The sequence below is a fragment of the Rhinolophus sinicus genome, linkage group LG05, assembly GCF_036562045.2.
Source record: "Rhinolophus sinicus isolate RSC01 linkage group LG05, ASM3656204v1, whole genome shotgun sequence".
NCBI lineage: Eukaryota > Metazoa > Chordata > Mammalia > Chiroptera > Rhinolophidae > Rhinolophus > Rhinolophus sinicus.
Genome location: NC_133755.1, coordinates 89,138,533 through 89,156,959, shown reverse-complemented (window position 1 = coordinate 89,156,959; position 18,427 = coordinate 89,138,533). Strand labels below are relative to the sequence as shown.

Below are 18,427 nucleotides of genomic sequence, written 5' to 3'. Positions count from 1 at the left end.
ACAGCTAGTCAGAGGTGGGCTGAGATTTGAACCCAGGCTTCTTTGATTTCAAAGCTCAGGTTGTTTCCTTAACCCAGTGAGACCCGCCTGCTGACAGCCTCACTCCTTTCCCTCCAGGTCAGTGTAGTAACTGCCTCATGGGGTTCCAGCTCACGTACCTGCCTTCAGAGACTGGCTGGCCACTGTGGCTCCCAGATGACGTCTTCCTGAGGGTCTACAGTCCCATTTACGACATGGGCAGCAACAAGGTGGCCTGGTCACTGCTGTGTGGACTGGCTCTGCCAATCTCCCTCATCACAGGCATGACCTCTGGGTCTCTGGGTCTCACAGAAGCTGCTCCGGGAGCCCCCACTTTTCACTTGCTCTAGCTAAACTCTGCTTCTCAGGGCTGAGATCATGAAGACCTCAAATAAAGCAGCTTGTTGTTCTGTAGGCTTTGGCTTTGGAGAACAAGGCAGCTGGGAGGGGTGAGTAGGGGGTCAGATCAGTTCGATTTTCATGCCTACTCAATATAAGTCAATGGGTTCCAAATTTGTCTTTTTTTTTTTTAAGATTTTATTGGGGAAGGGGAACAGGACTTTCTTGGGGAACAGTGTGTCCTTCCAGGACTTTTTTTTCAAGTCAAGTTGTTGTCCTTTCAATATTAATTGTGGAGGGGTGCTGTTCAGCTCCAAGTCCAGTTGCCGTTTTCTAGTTGCAGGGGCACAGCCCACCATCCCTTGCGGGAGTCGAACCGGCAACCTTGTGGTTGAGAGGACACGCTCCAACCAACTGAGCCATCTGGGAGCTCAGCGGCAGCTCAGCTCAAGGTGCCATGTTCAATCTTTAGTTGCAGGGGGCGCTGCCCAACATCCCTTGGGGGACTCAAGGAATCGAACTGGCAACCTTGTGGTTGAGAGCCCACTGGCCCATGTGGGAATCGAACCAGCAGCCTTCGGAGTTAGGAGCATGGAGCTCTAACCACCTGAGCCACTGGTCTGGCCCCCAAATTTGTCTTTCAAATACCACTCTCATGATCTTTCCACTGTCTCTGTGGCCACTGGTTAGAATCCATTGATGTGGGGGGTAGGGGAGAGAACATGCCACAGGTCACCCCCAGCTCTCTGGCTTGTGCAAGGTATGCAGATGTGGGACAGTGGTTTGGAAGGAAGTTGAGCCAGCAGAATAGACAGAGCCATGAATGTGGAGCCCCGCTGGGCATGACAACTGACAGTGCGCTCACGGTTGTCCTGCCTGTCACAAGGAGATCGCCACCCCTAGGCAGTGCCTTGGCAGGGGGAGAGCTGGGAGTTTCTGGCTGGATTTCACACCTCAGAGACTGCCCCTCCTTATGGGGCCCAAGGCTGGGCAGGAGGAGGAGAAATCTAACACCCAGAGACTCCAGGGCTGGAGGCCTTGGCCCCTCTGGTAATTGCAGGCTCTGCCCCATCCCAGGGTGGCCAGGCTGGGAGACAAACTCCTACCAGACAAGGATTTCAGGCTCCAATTCTGCTGCTTCCAGATACTCCTCGGTTAGGAGTCTGTCTTAATACAGAGTGTCCCTGAGGTCCTGAGAGTGATGGGTCCATCATATATCTGTGCTAAAATATAATAACTACATGGCTATGCAAAAAAGACATGTTCATCCTTAGCTCACCTAAGTCAGCTCTGCCTCATCCTTCGCCTTCCTGCAGCTGGGGTGCAATATGACACGCCCCCCATCTATCCAATGTATCCCCCTTTCCACCTAAACCAGACAAGCAAGTTGTCATCTGTAACATAACAAAGGTATGTTAATCAATAGACCAGAGGGGAAAAAACAGTGTGTCTATTTATCTATTTATAAACACAGAGATCAACTTCCAGCTGTTTGAGACATAGACAGATAAAATGGATGCCTTTGTAGAGTAGAGATAAGGTAACCTGTCTTGTGGAATAGTTGCAAGGGTTGCCTGATTAGCCAAATGTAAAGCACCTTTTTGGCACACCTTCAAAGATGGGATATTTTGGCAGGGGAGGAAGAGTCCGCTTTAAAACCTTGACAGCAGAATTCTAATTAATAAATGTAGAAGGAATGATGGAAAGAGAAAAGCACCATTAGGCAAAAACCACCATAACGACTGTGGTAGGCAAGAGCCAGTAACAGATGTTACAATCAGTGGGCAGAAGAAGGATGCAAAATGTGATACTTGCATAGTCTCAAAGTGTCTCCCCAGAGGACACTTATTAATTTCCAAGGGGAAGATAGTAACTGTACAGTAGAGAAACAAGATAGACCTCACTTAACCTAGTTATGAAGGTTAAATCAGCAGTAATAAGACAAATCCATGTCACGCAGATCCTGATATCATGCACTGAGAAGGGTATCTCTCCTCTGTGGTTTCTGTCTCCAAATGCATGTCCTCAATCCCACCATGAGAAAAGATCAGAAAAACCTAAATTGAAGGACATTCTACAAAACAACTGGTCAGTACTCGTTAGAAGTTGCAAGGTCATAACAGACAAAGAAAAACTAAGGAACTGTCACAGATTAGAGGAGACTAAGAAGATATGAAAATTAAATGCAATGTGGGAACCTAGATTAGATCCTCAATCAGAAAAAGGGTATAGCGGGAAAACTGGTGAAATTCAAATAAGGTCTATAGATTGGTTAATACTAGCACTCGATCAGTTACTAGCACTAGAACTAGTTAATTTCCTGGGTTTGATCATTGTACTATCATTATGATGTAAGATGTTGACATTAGGGGTTCTGGATGAAAGGTATATGGGAACTGTCTGTATTGTGTTTCCAACACTTCAGTAAGCTATCAAAAGGAAAAGGAAGCATAAATCCTTGAACCTGAAAAAAACCTTAGGTCCATTATGCCCCCACTAGGTTTGATTGAACTAATGGTGTAAGTATAAAACACATACAAAATTTAAGGACAAAAAATTCACATCGACAGCTGCCAAAGACTTAAGGTTGATAGAGTACCTGTCCCCAGAGCTGAGCTCTGTGAGCTGATTTCAGGGGTTAGAAAACACAGAGAAATGCAGATCGTTGGCTCACTCTTGCGCCTGCTGCAAGAGATCCCCGCACCACCACCACCACCAGGATACCAGAGAAGGTGCTCCTTTAGCCTCTGCTTGAATGACTCTGATAACGAGGAGCTGACGACTTTCTTCCTTTGGATGACTTTCAGTTGGTGCTGATAGTAATGAGAAATGGGAACTGGAATTAACCCAAATGAATAGGGCTAAGTAATCATAGCTACCGTGATGATAGAGCACTGTTCAGCCACCGAAAGCGATAAGAATGTGGTTTATCTTAATGCACGGAAATGTGTATGTAGTAATCTTAAGTGACAGAGCAGAACAGAAGCTGCATTTATTTACACACTGATTACAGCTATGTTAAAATCAAAGTGTGCACATTAAGAACTAGAAGATAACTGAGAATGGTGCAAATAGATGTAGTTTCAAGTTGCCTAGATTTTAAAAAAGTGGTAGATGTATAGAATTCTAAAGGAACTTCAGTATCCAGAAATAAAAACAAACAAACAAACAAACAAAGTCCATTAAAGGACTTGTGGATTGTCATTTCAAGATTGAGAATGGCTGCATGGTGCACTAGATTGGGAAGAATTCTAAGGCCATGTCTCAGCATTAGGGGACAGAGTGATATGTTTGATTAGTGATGTCTGCCATGGGTGAAGGATTAGCAGTGGCAGTGTGCATGTTACGTAGCTGCCATTTCTTCTTGACACGCTCCCAGCAACCAGTGTCACTTTTGTAGGCACTCTGAAAGATGAATGAGCTATTTAAGGAGCCGTGTGCAGGAAGAGACCTCTTCTTTTAGTTACGAGCAGTAGGACGTGGGGCAAGTCACTGGGATGTAAGACGGTGTGAAATAAATACCATCAGGGGAGGAAAAGCAAAGTCCTCCACAGGAGGGGCCAGTCTGAGAGTAGGTGGGTACAGTAGAGAAGGCTTTGTGGCATTTGTAGTGGGTCTTGAAGGAGGAGGAGATCTTGCAGATGGAGCTGTTTGGGAAGGGTGTTCCAGACGGAGAGCACAGCATGGATAGAGCATGGAGGGTGGAAAATAACAGGCCTCCATGGGAGGAAGCAAGGAGGTCACTGTGGCTAGAGGATAGAGCATTTGTAGGTTCCTAGTGGAAGATGATCATGGAAGTGTTGGAAGGGGCCAACTGAGCATGTCCCAAAGGCCAGGGTGTGAGTTGGTTTTATTTAGTTAGCCATGGTGGGGTGGGGGTGGGGCTTTGATGAATTTGGAATCAGGTGGTGCTTAGAGGGAGATGAAGCCAGAGGGTGATGAGAAAATGCCTCTTTCCTGGGAGACGATCACTATGAGAGGATCCCGGGGTCTGGATTTTGACAAGCTCCCTTGGAGCATGGCGTGGGAATCCAAGCACTGGGAGGACGAGATACGGGAGCTCTAACTAAGGTGTGGAACAATCCCACAAGCTCCATGTACTGTTGAGGATTTCCTGAGCTCCGGGCTAGGCGCTGGGAGGTGGAAGCTGCAGCCTCGGCCCTCTGGAAGCTTTCAAACTCTGGAGAGAGGACACGTACCCCAGGAAACAACTGGAGACCAATGCCAGACAGCGTGAGATCCAGTCCCAAGGGGAGAGCCCCGGCGGGGTGTGTAGTGTTTAGGGGTTGAAGATGAACTTGGATGGGAACCAGTGCATCAGGCTGCCTGGGGCCCCTGTCCTTGGTTAGGAGGTAGTGCTAGATGACTTCTGGGGTGTCAGTTTCTGCACATCCTGGCTGTAGGAGACGAGGCCTGGAAGGATGGGCGGAATTTGGACATGGAGAAGGAAAGAGATGGGCTCTCCAGGTAGAGAAGGGCTGGGTGGCGGTGGAGCAGGCCAGGGGCAGGCTAGGATTTGGGGTGTCAGCGGACGCTGAGGAGACTGAGCGGTCAGATCTGGTTGGGTAGGCAGGGGCTGCAGACCCCTAAGGCCTGGCAGCCAAGCAAGGATGCGCTGGACTGATGCAGTAGGCCAGGGGTGCCCAGGAGGGATGTGGGGTGCCTGGGGTTTGAGGCAGGCTATCCTAGCAGCCACGAGACTCCTAGGGTCCTACCAGATAAGGCAAGGTCCCTGAAGGCCCACGGTGGGGAGCATGGTTGGCCTCACAAGCCTTGGGGCATCCATAGGTTCTGCTATCGTCAGAGGACTTGGCGAGATTCCAAGGATCCCATGACCTTCTCCTGCCTGTGCTTCCAGATCTGCAGCTCCCTCACCCAGGGAAGGTACTCCCTTCCTACCTCGCCTTCCACCCCCGAGTCTAGTGTGTGCCCCGGGACGACAGGGAGGAAGGGGAGCTGATCTGGCCTGGAGACACAATCAAGCAGGTGCCTCCCTCTCTATGCCAGGTCTGGGGAGGCCTCTAGTGCCCTCCCTACCTTCCTCCATCATAGGGCTAGGGGAGGCTCCAGGGCCCTGGCTGGGCAGTGGGTGGTGGTGGCCAGAGTGGAAAATCCCCCACTGGCTGGGTTATATCAGTGTTTGGCAGGCCTAGTCTTGGCCTTCCGCCTGGGGCTCTAGGGCCTAACAAATCTGTTTGGAGCCCTGAGTGCGGGGTATGAGGTAGCAGAGAGGGTACTGGCATGGGGACTTTTTCCACTCACCCCAAAATGGGGAGCTCTCCGGTTCTAGGTTGACGGGTGCTGGGCCAGCTCCAGGTCATCTCAGGCAATGAGAAGCTTGTAGCTGGAAAGCAGGGAGGACCTGGAGATGAGGGATAGAGGCGTAGGGACAGGAAAGATCAGACTTGGGGGCAGGAAAAAGGGCCAACGAGGGCTTAGGAGGAGTGTAATGGGGGCCACAGCCATTTCAGAATTAAACATGGGCAGAGTCAAAATGGGGTGGGAGACAAGAGACAATGAAGAACAGAAGCAAGGGTAAACAAGTCCCCTCTCCATATGCCCCTGCCCCAGGCCTCCCACAGATTGTTCCAGACTAATACAAGAGGCATCACAGGAAGCCAGGTTGGCTTACCTGTGGTGTGTCCTCAGCACTCACTGAATTTGGATGAGAATCTCTCCAATGCCCCATATGACCTTGAAAGCCTCCAAGGCTGCCCCAAAGAGCTCTCTCTGACCTCAACCACTGGCATCCCAGCCCCACCACCTGCGTCTGTGCTAACGATACCGCCATCGTTACCACCAGCACCACTCGCACCGCCACCATATTTACTATCATCCTAGCCACTGCCCCATCACCCCTTAGGTACCCCTAACTACATCCCCCAAGGGCTTGGGGGTGCTGGCAACCAGAACTCGAGTCACACCTCCAAGCCTATCATATAGATCAGTGGTTCTCAACAATCTTACCCCCTAAGGAGACTTTTGGACATATCTGGAGACATTTTTGGTTGTCACAACTGGGGAACTACTGTTAGCATCTAGTGGATAGAAGCCAGGGAATCTGCTGAACATCCTACAATGCACAGGACAGTGACCACAACAAACAGTTATTTACTGGGGCTGGCCGGCTAGCTCAGTTGGTTAGAGCGTGGTGCTCGTAATACCAAGGTTGCCGGTTCGATCCCTACATGGGCCACTGTGAGCTGCCCCTCCCACAACTAGATTGAAACAACTATTTGACTTGGAGCTGATGGGTCCTGGAAAAACACTTAAAAAAAAAAAGAGTTATTTATTCCAAAATATCAATAGTACTGACGATGACAAACCCACTTATAGATCTTATGGCCTTTCTCTGGCTCTCATCCCAAAAGGTCCACCTCATGCCTCTGGTTCCAGGACAAAAAGTAACCTTCGCCACTCCAACTTTGTTCTCTTATCGCTCGCACCTCCCAGCTTCCATTGCCTGTATTCAAAAGTCAATAAGATGAAAAGTCTTTTGCAGCCACCCTCGCAAGGGACAACACAGGGAAACAATTGGAACATGGAGCACAGGGTACAGCAGGGATTGAGGTCATGTTTGCCCAGGGCAGGGAGGTGGGGATTGGGCTGGGTCCCGGGGGTATAAAGGAAGGCGTGCTCAGGCCTTCATTCCACCATGACGGCCCTACTTGGAGTGGCTTTTCCTCTGCGGCCAGTTGGAATCGGCATCATGAAGTGGATGGTGGTGGTCTTGCTCTGCCTCCAGCTCCTGGAGGCAAAAGTGGTAAAGTGAGTTTGGGGTCTGGCTGCTGGTGTGGGAGCCTGGTGTCGGAGCCTGGGCTGGTGTGGGAGATGGTGACTGGAGCCCTGAAAGGGGTGGCCTGGCCAAGGGACAGCCCCCCTGCCTCTGCTCCAGAATTTCTGCTAGGGTAGGTCAGGACCCAGAGGTGGGAGAAGACTCAGCTTTAGGAAACTACCAAAGGGAGAAGCACTGTCCCTTCCTCTATCTAAGGAGAAAAGATAGACCTGAAGCAGAGAGCGTAGGGGTGACTACTGGCTAAGCAGACCCTGAATGACAGCTGTGTTTCCTCTCGTAGAACCTCTCCCTCCAGATAGGGAGATGTTTGCTAAAAATTTCCTTAAGGTCCAAATTTATTCGGCAGAGGATATAATCACCTAAGCAGAAACATCAGTAATGTAATTTCTATATGTTGAGGTGTCAGGAGAAAGGAAGTGAGTGGCATGGCTCCCAGGACATCAGGGGGCAGGGGCTGCTGCTATTCCACCATGTGAGTCATTCCGTTGGTGGAGAGATGGCTCCTCTTAGAAACTTCTTTTAACGTACAAACTCTGTAGCGGTGGTTGGAGAAGCTCTCAGTCTTCACAGCTCAATGTGAATGGGTTCAGCAGAGCATTTCTGGAGAAAACAGGGTCCTGAAGGCACGGGGATTAAGACAAGAAAGAAGTGAAAGAAGTAGGAATGCTGGTGTCTGCAGTGAGGCGCTGGGTGGACCCACAGACACCCCCAGGCAATGGCGGCAAGCGGGTCTGGAAGGATAACCAAGGGTGACATGGGAAGAAACCCATAATTCAGAAGCTCCAATTTCCAAAGCTGCTCTGGGCTCCACACCACCCCAGCCCAGTGTTCCCAGGTCCTGAGCAAAGCAGTGATTGACTCCAAACCAGACAATTAGGAGCCGGGCAGAACGAACACCTTGTCTTCTGAGTGCCACCCAGTGTAGTGCTGTTCCCCTGTACCCATGCTCTGTCACATTCAGCCAGTGCCAGGGGCCTGAGGGCCACCATAGGCGCGGAATCTCTTTGGGGTGAAATTTGCCATCTCTGAAATCTTTTTAAAAACGTACATGTCCTGTAAAGGGTAAAAATGCCTGAGGTCCCCCTCCCCCTCCTGGAAAGGAATTTGAGGGATAGCTGAGAGCACAGGGCCAAGGAAGGGTAAGGACCCTGAGACAGGGCGGGGGCATCACGGGTGAAAGTAATTGTTTCCTGACTCTTGGAGCAAGTCCTGAGAAGAGGTTTGAAAGAAAGAGAAGGAGAGGGCAAGAAAGAGAGAGAGGCAAGGGAGAAAGAGACAGAGAGGGACAGACACAAAGAAAGAGACAGAGAGACAGAGAAAAACAGGACGAAACAGAAATGGAAAAAAGGGGGAAACACAGACACACACAAGTGAGAGACATGGGTACAGAGTGGCAGGGAGAGTTGAGATATATAGTTAGAGATGGAGAGGGGAGAGAGAGAAGCTGGGCTATTAGAGGTGCGGTAGGAAAGAGGGCCCTGCCCTGACACACAGCCCTCCTGCAGAGTCCCCCTGAAGAAACTTAAGTCCCTGCGTGAAACCATGAAGGAGAAGGGCCTATTGGAGGAGTTCTTGAAGAACCACAAGTACGACCCTGCCCAGAAGTATCGCTACACTGACTTCAGCGTGGCCTACGAGCCCATGGCCTACATGGACGTGAGTCCTCCCCCTCCCAGGGGTACCCTCTCCCTGCTGCCAAAGGCCACAAGGCAAGGCCTGGACAGTGGGCTGCACCCCTCCTCTCTGCACCCTCCCACCCAGCCCCTGCTCCCTTCTCTCAGACCTGCCAGCCTGGACCTCATTCCTCAGGCAGAGCATGAGAGGGGCCCCGCCTGACTTGGCAGCTCAGTACGCAAAGACCTCTGCAGCCACCCTGGGCAGGCATGGGCTGAGGGGCTGTGGGTTCCAGGCAAGTGTGGAGGGAAGGCTCAGGCCCCGGCTTCGGGTGCAGGCGGTAGGGCAAGGGCTGGTCCCTCTCCTGCTCGGCTCATGGAGGATGCTGGCCTGCCGGTCCCTGGATCTCTCCAGAGCTAACACCTGCTCTGCACCCCTGCCCTCCCTACCCCCAGGCGGCCTACTTCGGGGAGATCAGCATCGGTACCCCACCTCAGAACTTCCTGGTCCTTTTTGACACCGGATCTTCCAACCTGTGGGTGCCCTCTGTGTACTGCCAGACCCAGGCCTGCAGTGAGTGCTGGGCTGGGCAGGGGAGGGCACTGACCCCCTCTGGGGAAGGGTTAAGCTTCATAGGGATTGCTGGGAGGAGCTTCGGCCCTGGAGAGGACCAGGGACTTGTCCAGGGTCACACAGCATGCTCAAGCCAGAGGGAAGGAGCTGGCCCCGGAGCTGACTGGCCCCTCTGTCCTCCCTGCTATCTGCTCCAGCCCAGCCCCTTTACTCCATTCTTCACTAAGTTCTCACTGAGTGTGCCCAAAGCACATGGGAGAACAATACAGGATCCCGAAGTCTATCTGGAGACGGACGATACTCCTTTCTTAAGGCCTCCCTGGTCCCTGCCCAAGACTTGGGGTTTGGGTTCTGACCCCTCTAGTCCAGACAGTCCCTTGCTGGCCCTGCCCTACACCATCCTGGTGTGACCAGCTCCTTGACGGGGAAGGGTCGGGGAAAGCAGGGACACCCCGGAGATTCATTCACTCCTTCAACTGATAAGTAATTTCTCTGCATTTGCTGTGAGCGAGGCAACCTGCTGGGGCCCTTGGATTCTGTGCTACCAGCCCACAGAGAGGTCACAGTCCAAGGGCTCCCCAGCGTCTGTAAGCCAGAATGGGCTTTGGGGCAAAGGCTCGCCTGCTCCATGGGCCTTGCAATGCTGGGAACCTCAGCTGGCCACCTCCCGATGGGTGGCGGAGGGTGCTGAGGCCCCAAGAATGAGCACAGGCCAGAAGACAGCGGGGAAGCCCCGCAGGGCTGAGGGTCAGGGCAGCGCTCCACACGCCTCCTGACTCCCCGAATCCTCCCGCCCCCGCAGCCGGCCACACCCGCTTCAACCCCAGCCAGTCCTCTACCTACTCCAGCAATGGGCAGACCTTCTCCCTGCAGTACGGCAGCGGCAGCCTCACCGGCTTCTTCGGCTACGACACTCTGACGGTGAGTGACAGTGAGGGACGCTGCCTTGCCTGCTGCGCCCCACCCTGGGGCGTGAGGACGGTAGATGGGGCTGCGAGCTGGGTTCTCACCTCACAGGACTCTGAGTGTAACCAGGAGACTTAGACGGAGACCCTGACAGAGATGGAGGAATCAGTACAGGGAGGACTCATTCACTCACTCATCAAACACTCAGTGAGAGCCGTCACGTGCCAGGCACTGAGGACAGCAGGATGAATGGGGTGACCTTGTCCTTAGGAGGGTGGGTGGTGCCGCAGAAGTCAGGGAAGGCCACTGCGAGGAGAAAGTGGCTCTTGCAAGACCCGTCAAGAAGGAAAGGAGCAGAGGTGAAGGAGGGATGAAGAATGAGCCTGGAGGGGTGTCTAGAGGAGGTACGTGGAGTTACATTTGTTACCTCTCATCCTCTGTGTCCCCTTCAGGTCCAGAGCATCCAGGTCCCCAACCAGGAGTTTGGCCTGAGTGAGAACGAGCCAGGCACCAATTTCGTCTACGCACAGTTTGATGGCATCATGGGCATGGCCTACCCTTCCCTGGCCATGGGTGGGGCCACCACAGCGCTGCAGGGCATGCTGCAGGAGGGAGCCCTCACCAGCCCCGTCTTCAGCTTCTACCTCAGCAAGTGAGGACCCGCCTGGGGGTCCCCAACTCCCTGTGGCCTTGAACAACGGAGGCTCCATACTTTGGGGTTTGGAGACCTCCGGGCAGGCCTTTGTCCCCAGCCACTCCTGTCCCAAGACTTTCTCCCTCCTGGGCTTCTGACTCCCCACCTCTCCCCACCTCTCCTCCATCCCTGCCTCTGGCCCCAGCCCATCCGACTTTTCTTTGCATTTCTTGGCCAGGACAGAATCTCTCCCTCTTGCAGCCGAGCAGCTGAGCTTTGCTTTAAACGTTGCTCTTGATTTTCAGTACCTCTTGAGTTTACCTTCTGCCCAGAGCCCCAGTGAGCCAATTTCCTTCTGACCAAATGTTTACTACCTGGACACCTCTTTCCTATCGTCATTTATTGTTCCATCTCCTTTGATCTATTGTTCTAACCAGGCCCTGGAATCTTCTGGTCAAGACCTACCACTAACTCCTAACAAGTTGTTGTCCCTACCACAAACACAGGCAAACACAATCAGTCATGCGGGTGGGCCTGGGAGCCAGGCGGTGGGAGGGGGTGCGTGGCCTGGAATGGACTTTCCTCTGTCCTCTCAGAATTAGCCAACCATGTTGTAGAGATAGTCAGCATCCACTAACTGGGACTCAGTCACTTGAATCTGACTTTGAACATTACCCTGTTACTAATGTTGTTGATTTACTCGCTACTTCTGTTTATAATGACTTGGAGTGGAGCCTGGAGGAGCTCCCGGGAGTTCCACATTCAAGTTTGGCCACCAGGGGAGGCCTCTCAAACTCAAAATGTCCTTCCCTCCTCTCTACCCAGGCCCTCCCTACATTACAAGCTGGGCCTGGGTCAGGCTCCACCAGCATCGTGAAGTGACAGGGAGAGGAAAACGGAGTGTGGGGCAAGATGGGGGACCACACAACCAGCGGCTTCCCCAGAGGCACTGGGAATTCTGAGGGGCCCAGCCTGGGAGGCCCTGTCTGAGGTGGAGACACCTTCTCGCCCGCAGGGAGCCCCAGTCTAGAGACAAGGCAGGGCATCTGTTTTCCTCTGAGGGTGACTGCTCAACAGAGAAGTGCTTTTCCACAGCCACTCCCTGACTCACCTTTCCCTTTGCCTCCTGCAGCCAACAAGGCTCTCAGAATGGAGGAGCGGTCATCTTTGGGGGTGTGGACAACAGCTTGTACCAGGGGCAGATCTACTGGGCCCCTGTCACCCAGGAGCTCTACTGGCAGATTGGCATTGAGGAGTAAGTCTGTGGCAGGGACCTGGGGGTGTGGGCTGTTCCTTGGAGCAGGCTTTGAGGCATTTCATGTCACACACACATCCAGGTGTGGAGGGGCAGGGAACACAGGCCCCCCCACCCCCACTTCCGTCCTGCCCTCACAAAGCCACAGCTGCCCTATGCTGGAGTTTCAAGGCCCAGCTCAGCCTGGAAAGGAGAGATGAGATGGGGAGGCGACCACATAGGAAGGGGTGGGACTTAGAATCCCAAACATTTCAGACCCTTCAGTCCAAACCTATGGGTTTAAAGATTAGAAACTGGGGTGTTTGTCACCTAATAAACTTTTTTAAAAAAGAAAGAAACTGGGGTGTGTGGTGGAGGTGGTGGGGACTAATTTGCTCAAAGTACTTACAACAAATCAGTAGTCCTGGCTTTTAATGTTTCTAGAAACTTCCTTGGAACTTTTTTTTTTATATATAACCTTGGAACTTTTAAGAAGAGATTCCATGGCCCTGGAGGGGGCCTTAGACTCTGGTGTGAGGCCGGAGTTTGACTAGATTGACCTCTGCAGAGTCCTTACCTTTCTGAGGTATACCTTGCTTCTGTGGCCATAGCTTTTAGTCCCTCAGAGGAGATCCCCTGAGCTGGGGGTGCTGAATAGTTCATCTCCCCATTCAGGTTCCTCATTGGCGGCCAGGCCACAGGCTGGTGCTCCCAGGGCTGCCAGGCCATCGTGGACACAGGCACATCTCTGCTCACCGTGCCCCAGCAGTACATGAGTGCCCTTCTGCAGGCCACGGGGGCCCAGGAGGACCAGTACGGACAGGTGGGTCTGGTGGAGGTGCGCCTTCCCCAGGAGAGGCCAGCCAGGAGGCATCCATGGTTTCTCCTGGGAGCACAGGAATAGCCTGATTCTTGGCCTCCATAGTCTCTAACTGCCCAAGGCACTGCAGGTGGGGCCTGGGGTGACTGGGGTGAGGGCCTGGAGGCTGATTCTGGGGGGCAGATGCTTGTACTGAGAGGCTGTTGGGAAATTTCTACTAGGCAGAATTTCCTCTGAGCCGCAGCACCTCAGAGGTAACAGGTTCAACACTTGTCGGGCTTTGAAATAAGAGTGAAAGACCAGAAATGTAAGGCCCAGTGAGTGACAAGGGATAACCCTTTAATCCACTGTTTCCTTACCTCTGTAGAGCCAGTCCCCCCAGCCCCCCACCCCCAAAGCCCAGCAAAGGATTTGCCTAATTAACGCATTCCCACTACCTTTGGGCATCCAATGGGCTACTCTTTCTACACACCTGTGTGTTTTCAAAGGACATTTGCAGAGATGGGGCATAGATTCAATCTCTCATGGGGGAAATTCAGGCAAGAGTAATATTTTTGGGGTGGGGAAGATGCTCAGGTCTCCCCAAATCCCACTCCTTGTACGTGAGTCCATATGCATAATGCCAGCAGTATTTACACCGGACTTTCCCTTCGTGTTGCCAGGCTTGGGACTCAGGCCTGGGACCAGAAGGGCTGAGGTGACAGGGTGGCAGGTACTCTCAGGAGGGAGATGATGCAATCTGGGCCCTGTTCCTCTCTCTGCAGTTTTTTGTGAACTGTAACTACATCCAGAATCTGCCCACCTTCACCTTCATCATCAATGGTGTGCAGTTCCCTCTGCCACCCTCCTCCTACATCCTCAACGTAAGTGCTGGTCCCTGCAGGCTGGGCCAGCAGGGACATGATTGGGAGAGCGGGGGAAGGAAGGCTTGGGGAGCCAGAAATGCCTGGTCTCTTTACCTTGTGACATTTCCCAACTTCTTCAAGTATTGATTTATTTTCTCCACTCATTGATTCTAAACTCCCTTCTCTGGGACGAGGCTGTGAAATAGAAGAGTGTCACCTATTATTAATTATTATTATTAATTAGTGGGGCGAGGCACAGGGCTCTCTGTGCACTTACAGAGTCAGACTCTAAGCCAAGCACTTTGCCCACACTCACCCACTTAATTGTCACAACATTCAATGAGGGAGATACTAATTTCTATTTTACAAGCGAACACTTGGAGATTCAAAGAGGTTAGGTAACCTTCCTAAGGCCAGTCAGGGTGAAGCTAAGGTTTGAATCCAAGTTGGTCTAGCTCAAAGGCTTGACCACCAGGCTGATCTGCTCTAAATCGGGAGCAGGAGGGAGGTTGGGGGGAACACAGGGAGAGGAGACGCTGCAGAGGGCCACTACAGTCACATTCCCCCATTCCAGAAATCCTTCCAGCAGCCTCTGCTCTGGCAGCTCAGTTGGCCTGTGAGCCCTTAAGGGCAGAGTCCCTGGCTCACTCATTTCTGCATCTGTGCTCCTGGTCTGGGGCTCAGGGCAGAGCAGTGCCCTGTCCATGTGTGAGCAAATAAATGAGCACTGCCTTTCTGTGTTGTACAGAACAATGGCTACTGCACCGTGGGAGTGGAGCCCACCTACCTGCCCTCCCAGAACGGCCAGCCCCTGTGGATCCTTGGGGACGTCTTCCTCAGGTCCTACTATTCCGTCTACGACATGGGCAACAACAGGGTGGGCTTCGCCACCGCTGCCTAGACTCCGCCTGGACGCCTGGGATCCTTTTTCCTCTTGGTCCTCTGCCTTGCAGGGGTGTCTCTCTGTGCTCTGAATTCAGCCTTCCTTTTCTGGACTCTGGACTTTCTCTCTTAATAAATAGCTCTTCTCCATGTTGGTCAACCTGTTGTTTTTAGAGGGCAGCTGTGGGCCTGTAAGGCTCCTGCTCTTAGGGAGTGGGGAGCAGGAGTCAGGGGCAAATTTGCCTCTGCTGAACCATGTTCTCCTTGAGTTGCTAGGATGTTTGTGGTGGGGGAGGGGAGGTCACTGAGACTCTAAGAGAAATGAGGCATAAGGTTGGGTTTGGGGATGGGCCCTGTACCCCTCAGAGCTTGGAGTCTGTTCACAGCTTCTCTCTGGGAAGACAATGGTAGTGGCCTTGAGGCAGGGCATTCCTTTGTGAAGGGCAAAGGGGCCCTACCACAACAACCTAAAATGCTCTGCTGACCTGACTTACCGAACTACCACCAGAATTACCCCACGCATGTCCACTAGCAGTGTGGCTAAGGAGTCCAACACATCCCAAACCTAGGCCTCCATCTCCTTGATCTGGGATCAAGTTTGCACTAGGAATTTCCTGAGGAATGCCGGGTGCCTAGGATGCTTATGTGTGCTTGTAGCAGTCATGGGTCCTCTAGGGAGGAGGCTGATGCCACAAGAACCGATTTCTAGGAGAGTTTGCCAAGGTTTGGGCTGAGTTAAGCTGATCATATTTTCATCCAGACACCTAAGTCCCAGGGCCTGTGTTTGAAGATGGGCTGTCCTTCAACTATAGACAAGAGGGAGAACTACTGGAATCACATGGAAATCAAGCCTACTTGCTCTAACCAACTGAGCAAGAGGTTTTTGTCTCTCTGGATTGGTCCTGGTCCTTCTTAGGGGCCACCTAGCAAATGACCCGGAAACCTGGAGTAACAAGATATGGGAAGAGGAGGAGGAGAAAGCAGAGCACGATAGCTCAGCACCCTGTAACTTCCCATAGGAGAAGGTGACATGAAAGACCAGAAATTTTCTGGTTTTTGATGGTGGTGGGGGTCCCAGCAAGCTCAGACTGATGAAGGCTTAGGTGGGGAGGGGGGCACAACATCATGGGAGGGGAGGTGGGCTCCATTCTGGAGTCATATTTCTTTCATACTGTCCTTCACCAGGCTGACCCTCACCTTGCTCCTTATGCTCAGGGTCAAGGGTAAAAGGGCAAGATCCAGGTCTGTTACCCCATTGCAAACTAGGAGGAGTTTCTATGGCAACAGCACACAGCCTGGGACCTTACGTCTGTCTTTCCTAGATTCTGGTAAAAGACAGCCTGCTGCAGGCCGCTCCTTAGGGTCAGACAGGCCACAGAGTGTATCGTGTAGTGAGCTCTGGGTCAAGACATCACTGACTGAGAAGAGAAAGAAAACTCGCAAAATGGTTAGAAACGAAGTGGAGCAAAGATTCCAAGTTAAACACCCAGTGCCCGTATACAGGCTTGGGCCCACAGAGCAGGACTACAAATCCCGGAGGGCCTGGCAGCGCCACAGAGAAGACTACGCTTCCCAGAGGGCGCCGCGACAGACCGACGAGGGGCGGGGCGGGGCGGGGCGGCGGGTGCTGCCCTCTGCCGGGCGCGGCGGGAAGGTGCGGAGTGACAGCGGGAGCCGGGGAGCCGGGCGCGGGGCTGGGTGACAGCGGAGGCGGCGGCCGCCGGCTGGACGTAGGGAGCGGCGGCGGCGCCGACGGCAGCGGGAAAGGCGGACGGGGCGGGCCTCTCTGGTGGCGCCGAGCCGGAGGAGCTCGGGAGGGGGCGGCCGGCGCAGCTCGCGGGCCGGACACCTGAACTTGAGACAAGTTGCCGGAGCCCTGGGGCGCGGGCGGCGGACGGATTGACCTTCAGAGCTAGGTGAGCGGAGCCGGGAGGCAAGGGGTACGCGGAGGGCCGGGAATCCCTGATCCAGGCTCCCCCGCCCCTATCCGGTGGGTCCGGGAGACAGGTGGGTGGGTGGGGGTGCGGGCTGGAGCGGGGAGCCGGACGCCGCGCTGCCACCCGCCCCGCTGTCTGTCTAGCCCGGGACGCCCGGCGCATGGCGCGAGCGGCACCGCCTGCCAAGCCTGGGAGCCCCTGCGGCCCCTCCCTTCAGGCGCGGGCCGGGGGCGGCTTCTCTGCGACCTTATGTAACCAGGCGGGAGGGGCCGGGGCGGGCATGGGCCTTCCCGGCTCGGGAGCTGGGAGTCGAAGGGGCGGGAGGCGTGGGAGTGAACTTGCAGGAAGTTTGAGGGACCCGTGGGCCCTGCGCCCACTTCTTCTCCCGCCGACGCGGCAGAGGCGGGTGGCGCTGGAGAGGGCGCTGGAGGTAGGGGAGGTGTGCGGGGGCCGAGACCGACAGGGCCTGGCCCTGCCGGGATGGTCTGGGAGGGCCGGAGCAGTGCCACGCCCCGGGGGCTGGGCTGATGGGGGGCGGGTGGAAGTCCCATCCCTCCCTCCCTTCCCGTCCCTTCCTCCCCCTCGGTCTCTTGAAGAAGCTGCTCCTGCCCGCGTCGCCTGCTATCTCCGAGCGCAGTCTTTTTCTTCCCTTTGCACTATTCCACGACCTTAGGGAGCCCCACCCCCAGAGCTCACCCTCTACGCGCCCCTCTTTCTGTTTTTCCGGGAGCTCCCAGCCATCCACCCGTCCCACGAGGACCTCCCTCCAACACACACACCGTTCGGTCCCGAATCCCGGAAAACACGCCCCCTTCCCCCTATTCCCTGAGTCCGCACCGCCCAACCCCAGGCTGTCCCGCCCCCCAAGTCAGCGTTCCCTCTTCTCCCCACTCCCCGTACCCTGGTCAGCTATTCGGCCGCAGCGCGTGCGCTTGCCTCCTGGAAGGGAGCGGGCTGATGCCAGCTCGGTCCCCGCCCCTCGGCCCCCTCCGGGCCCGGGTTCTGGCTTCACGCACGGCTGCCCGGAGCTGCTTCGGGTTGCGAGAGCAGGTTCGCGCCGCAGCCGCCTGGCGCACCCCAGCCTCGCGCCCTGGGGGAGGGAGGGCGGGTGCCCGGGGCGGGGCTCATCTGAGCGAGCGCCCGCACTGCCCAGGGCTCCCCCACTCCCGGTTCCCTGCCAGCCCCCTCACAGCGGAGTCCTTGCCACCTCCCCAGTCCACTCCAGCCATCGTTCCCTCGCCTGTCTGTTCTGGGGACGATTCTGCGCGAGCAGTTTCTGGAGTAAACTTGAGCACAGTGTTCTGTCTTCACGTTTGCTGGGGAAGTGTCAGTTAATTATCGCCCAGCCTCCACCCCGCCCCCCCATCCTGAGTAAGGGGGTGCTTGCTTAATCGAGCAGGAAGGGTGCAAAGCCAGTGCAGCTCCCCTCTCCCCTCCCCACCCCCATCCCCGCCCCTGAAGCCTCTGGGGTGTGGACTCAGGGCCCTGCACTCGTCCTGCCGAGATTTCACCGGCCAAGACCTGGCACTCTTGGGCATTTGGGATTGCGGGGAGGGGGGCAAGGGGCTGGTGTCTGGTTTCCTCTAGGGCCGCCAGATGCGGGTACGCTCAGACCAGAATGCAGTTCTTGGCTCCTTGGCCGGTTCCCTCAGAGGCCTTCTCTGTGCCTAGTCTGGGAGACAGCCCCCACCCAGATCCTGTCCTCAGGGAGACCACGGTCTGGGGAAGAGAGCAGTAATAGTTAAAGGTCCTCCATAGAGGCAGTAGAAGGGGAAGAGCGGGCCACCTTGAGAGCCTTGCCTGGTAGTCTGCTGGTATGCGTGTGTGAT

At 54.4% G+C, this 18,427-nt stretch overlaps 2 protein-coding genes and 1 long non-coding RNA gene across 6 annotated transcripts in view; 2 read left to right on the top strand and 1 right to left on the bottom strand.

Annotated features, from left to right (window-relative positions):
- Nucleotides 1-573: 573 nt before the first annotated feature.
- Nucleotides 574-8,752, bottom strand: LOC141571651 (uncharacterized). Of its 4 annotated transcripts, none has more exons than XR_012496593.1 (5): nt 7,513-7,675; nt 7,026-7,105; nt 6,688-6,820; nt 5,620-5,719; nt 574-3,170 (listed from the first exon to the last, which is right to left on the bottom strand). It is a non-coding gene; the product is annotated as an uncharacterized LOC141571651 (long non-coding RNA). The 4 variants fall into 4 exon arrangements; XR_012496594.1 differs by lacking the exons at nt 574-3,170; nt 7,513-7,675 and adding exons at nt 3,333-4,537; nt 7,682-8,752; XR_012496592.1 differs by lacking the exon at nt 574-3,170 and adding an exon at nt 3,333-4,770.
- Nucleotides 6,999-14,811, top strand: PGC (progastricsin). The gene is made up of 9 exons (XM_019738328.2): nt 6,999-7,125; nt 8,659-8,809; nt 9,223-9,340; nt 10,143-10,261; nt 10,699-10,898; nt 12,013-12,135; nt 12,790-12,937; nt 13,699-13,797; nt 14,528-14,811. Exons 1-9 carry the CDS (start codon nt 7,013-7,015, stop codon nt 14,678-14,680), a joined length of 1,224 nt encoding a protein of 407 aa, XP_019593887.2. The 5' UTR covers nt 6,999-7,012; the 3' UTR covers nt 14,681-14,811.
- Nucleotides 14,812-16,306: 1,495 nt separating this feature from the next.
- The window catches only part of TFEB (transcription factor EB), a 46,326-nt gene continuing 44,205 nt past the window's right edge, over nt 16,307-18,427 (top strand). Inside the window, exon 1 of the mRNA XM_074332904.1 lies at nt 16,307-16,577. The gene's annotated coding sequence lies outside the window, so the exon portion shown is untranslated. The remainder of the gene's footprint in view (nt 16,578-18,427) is intronic.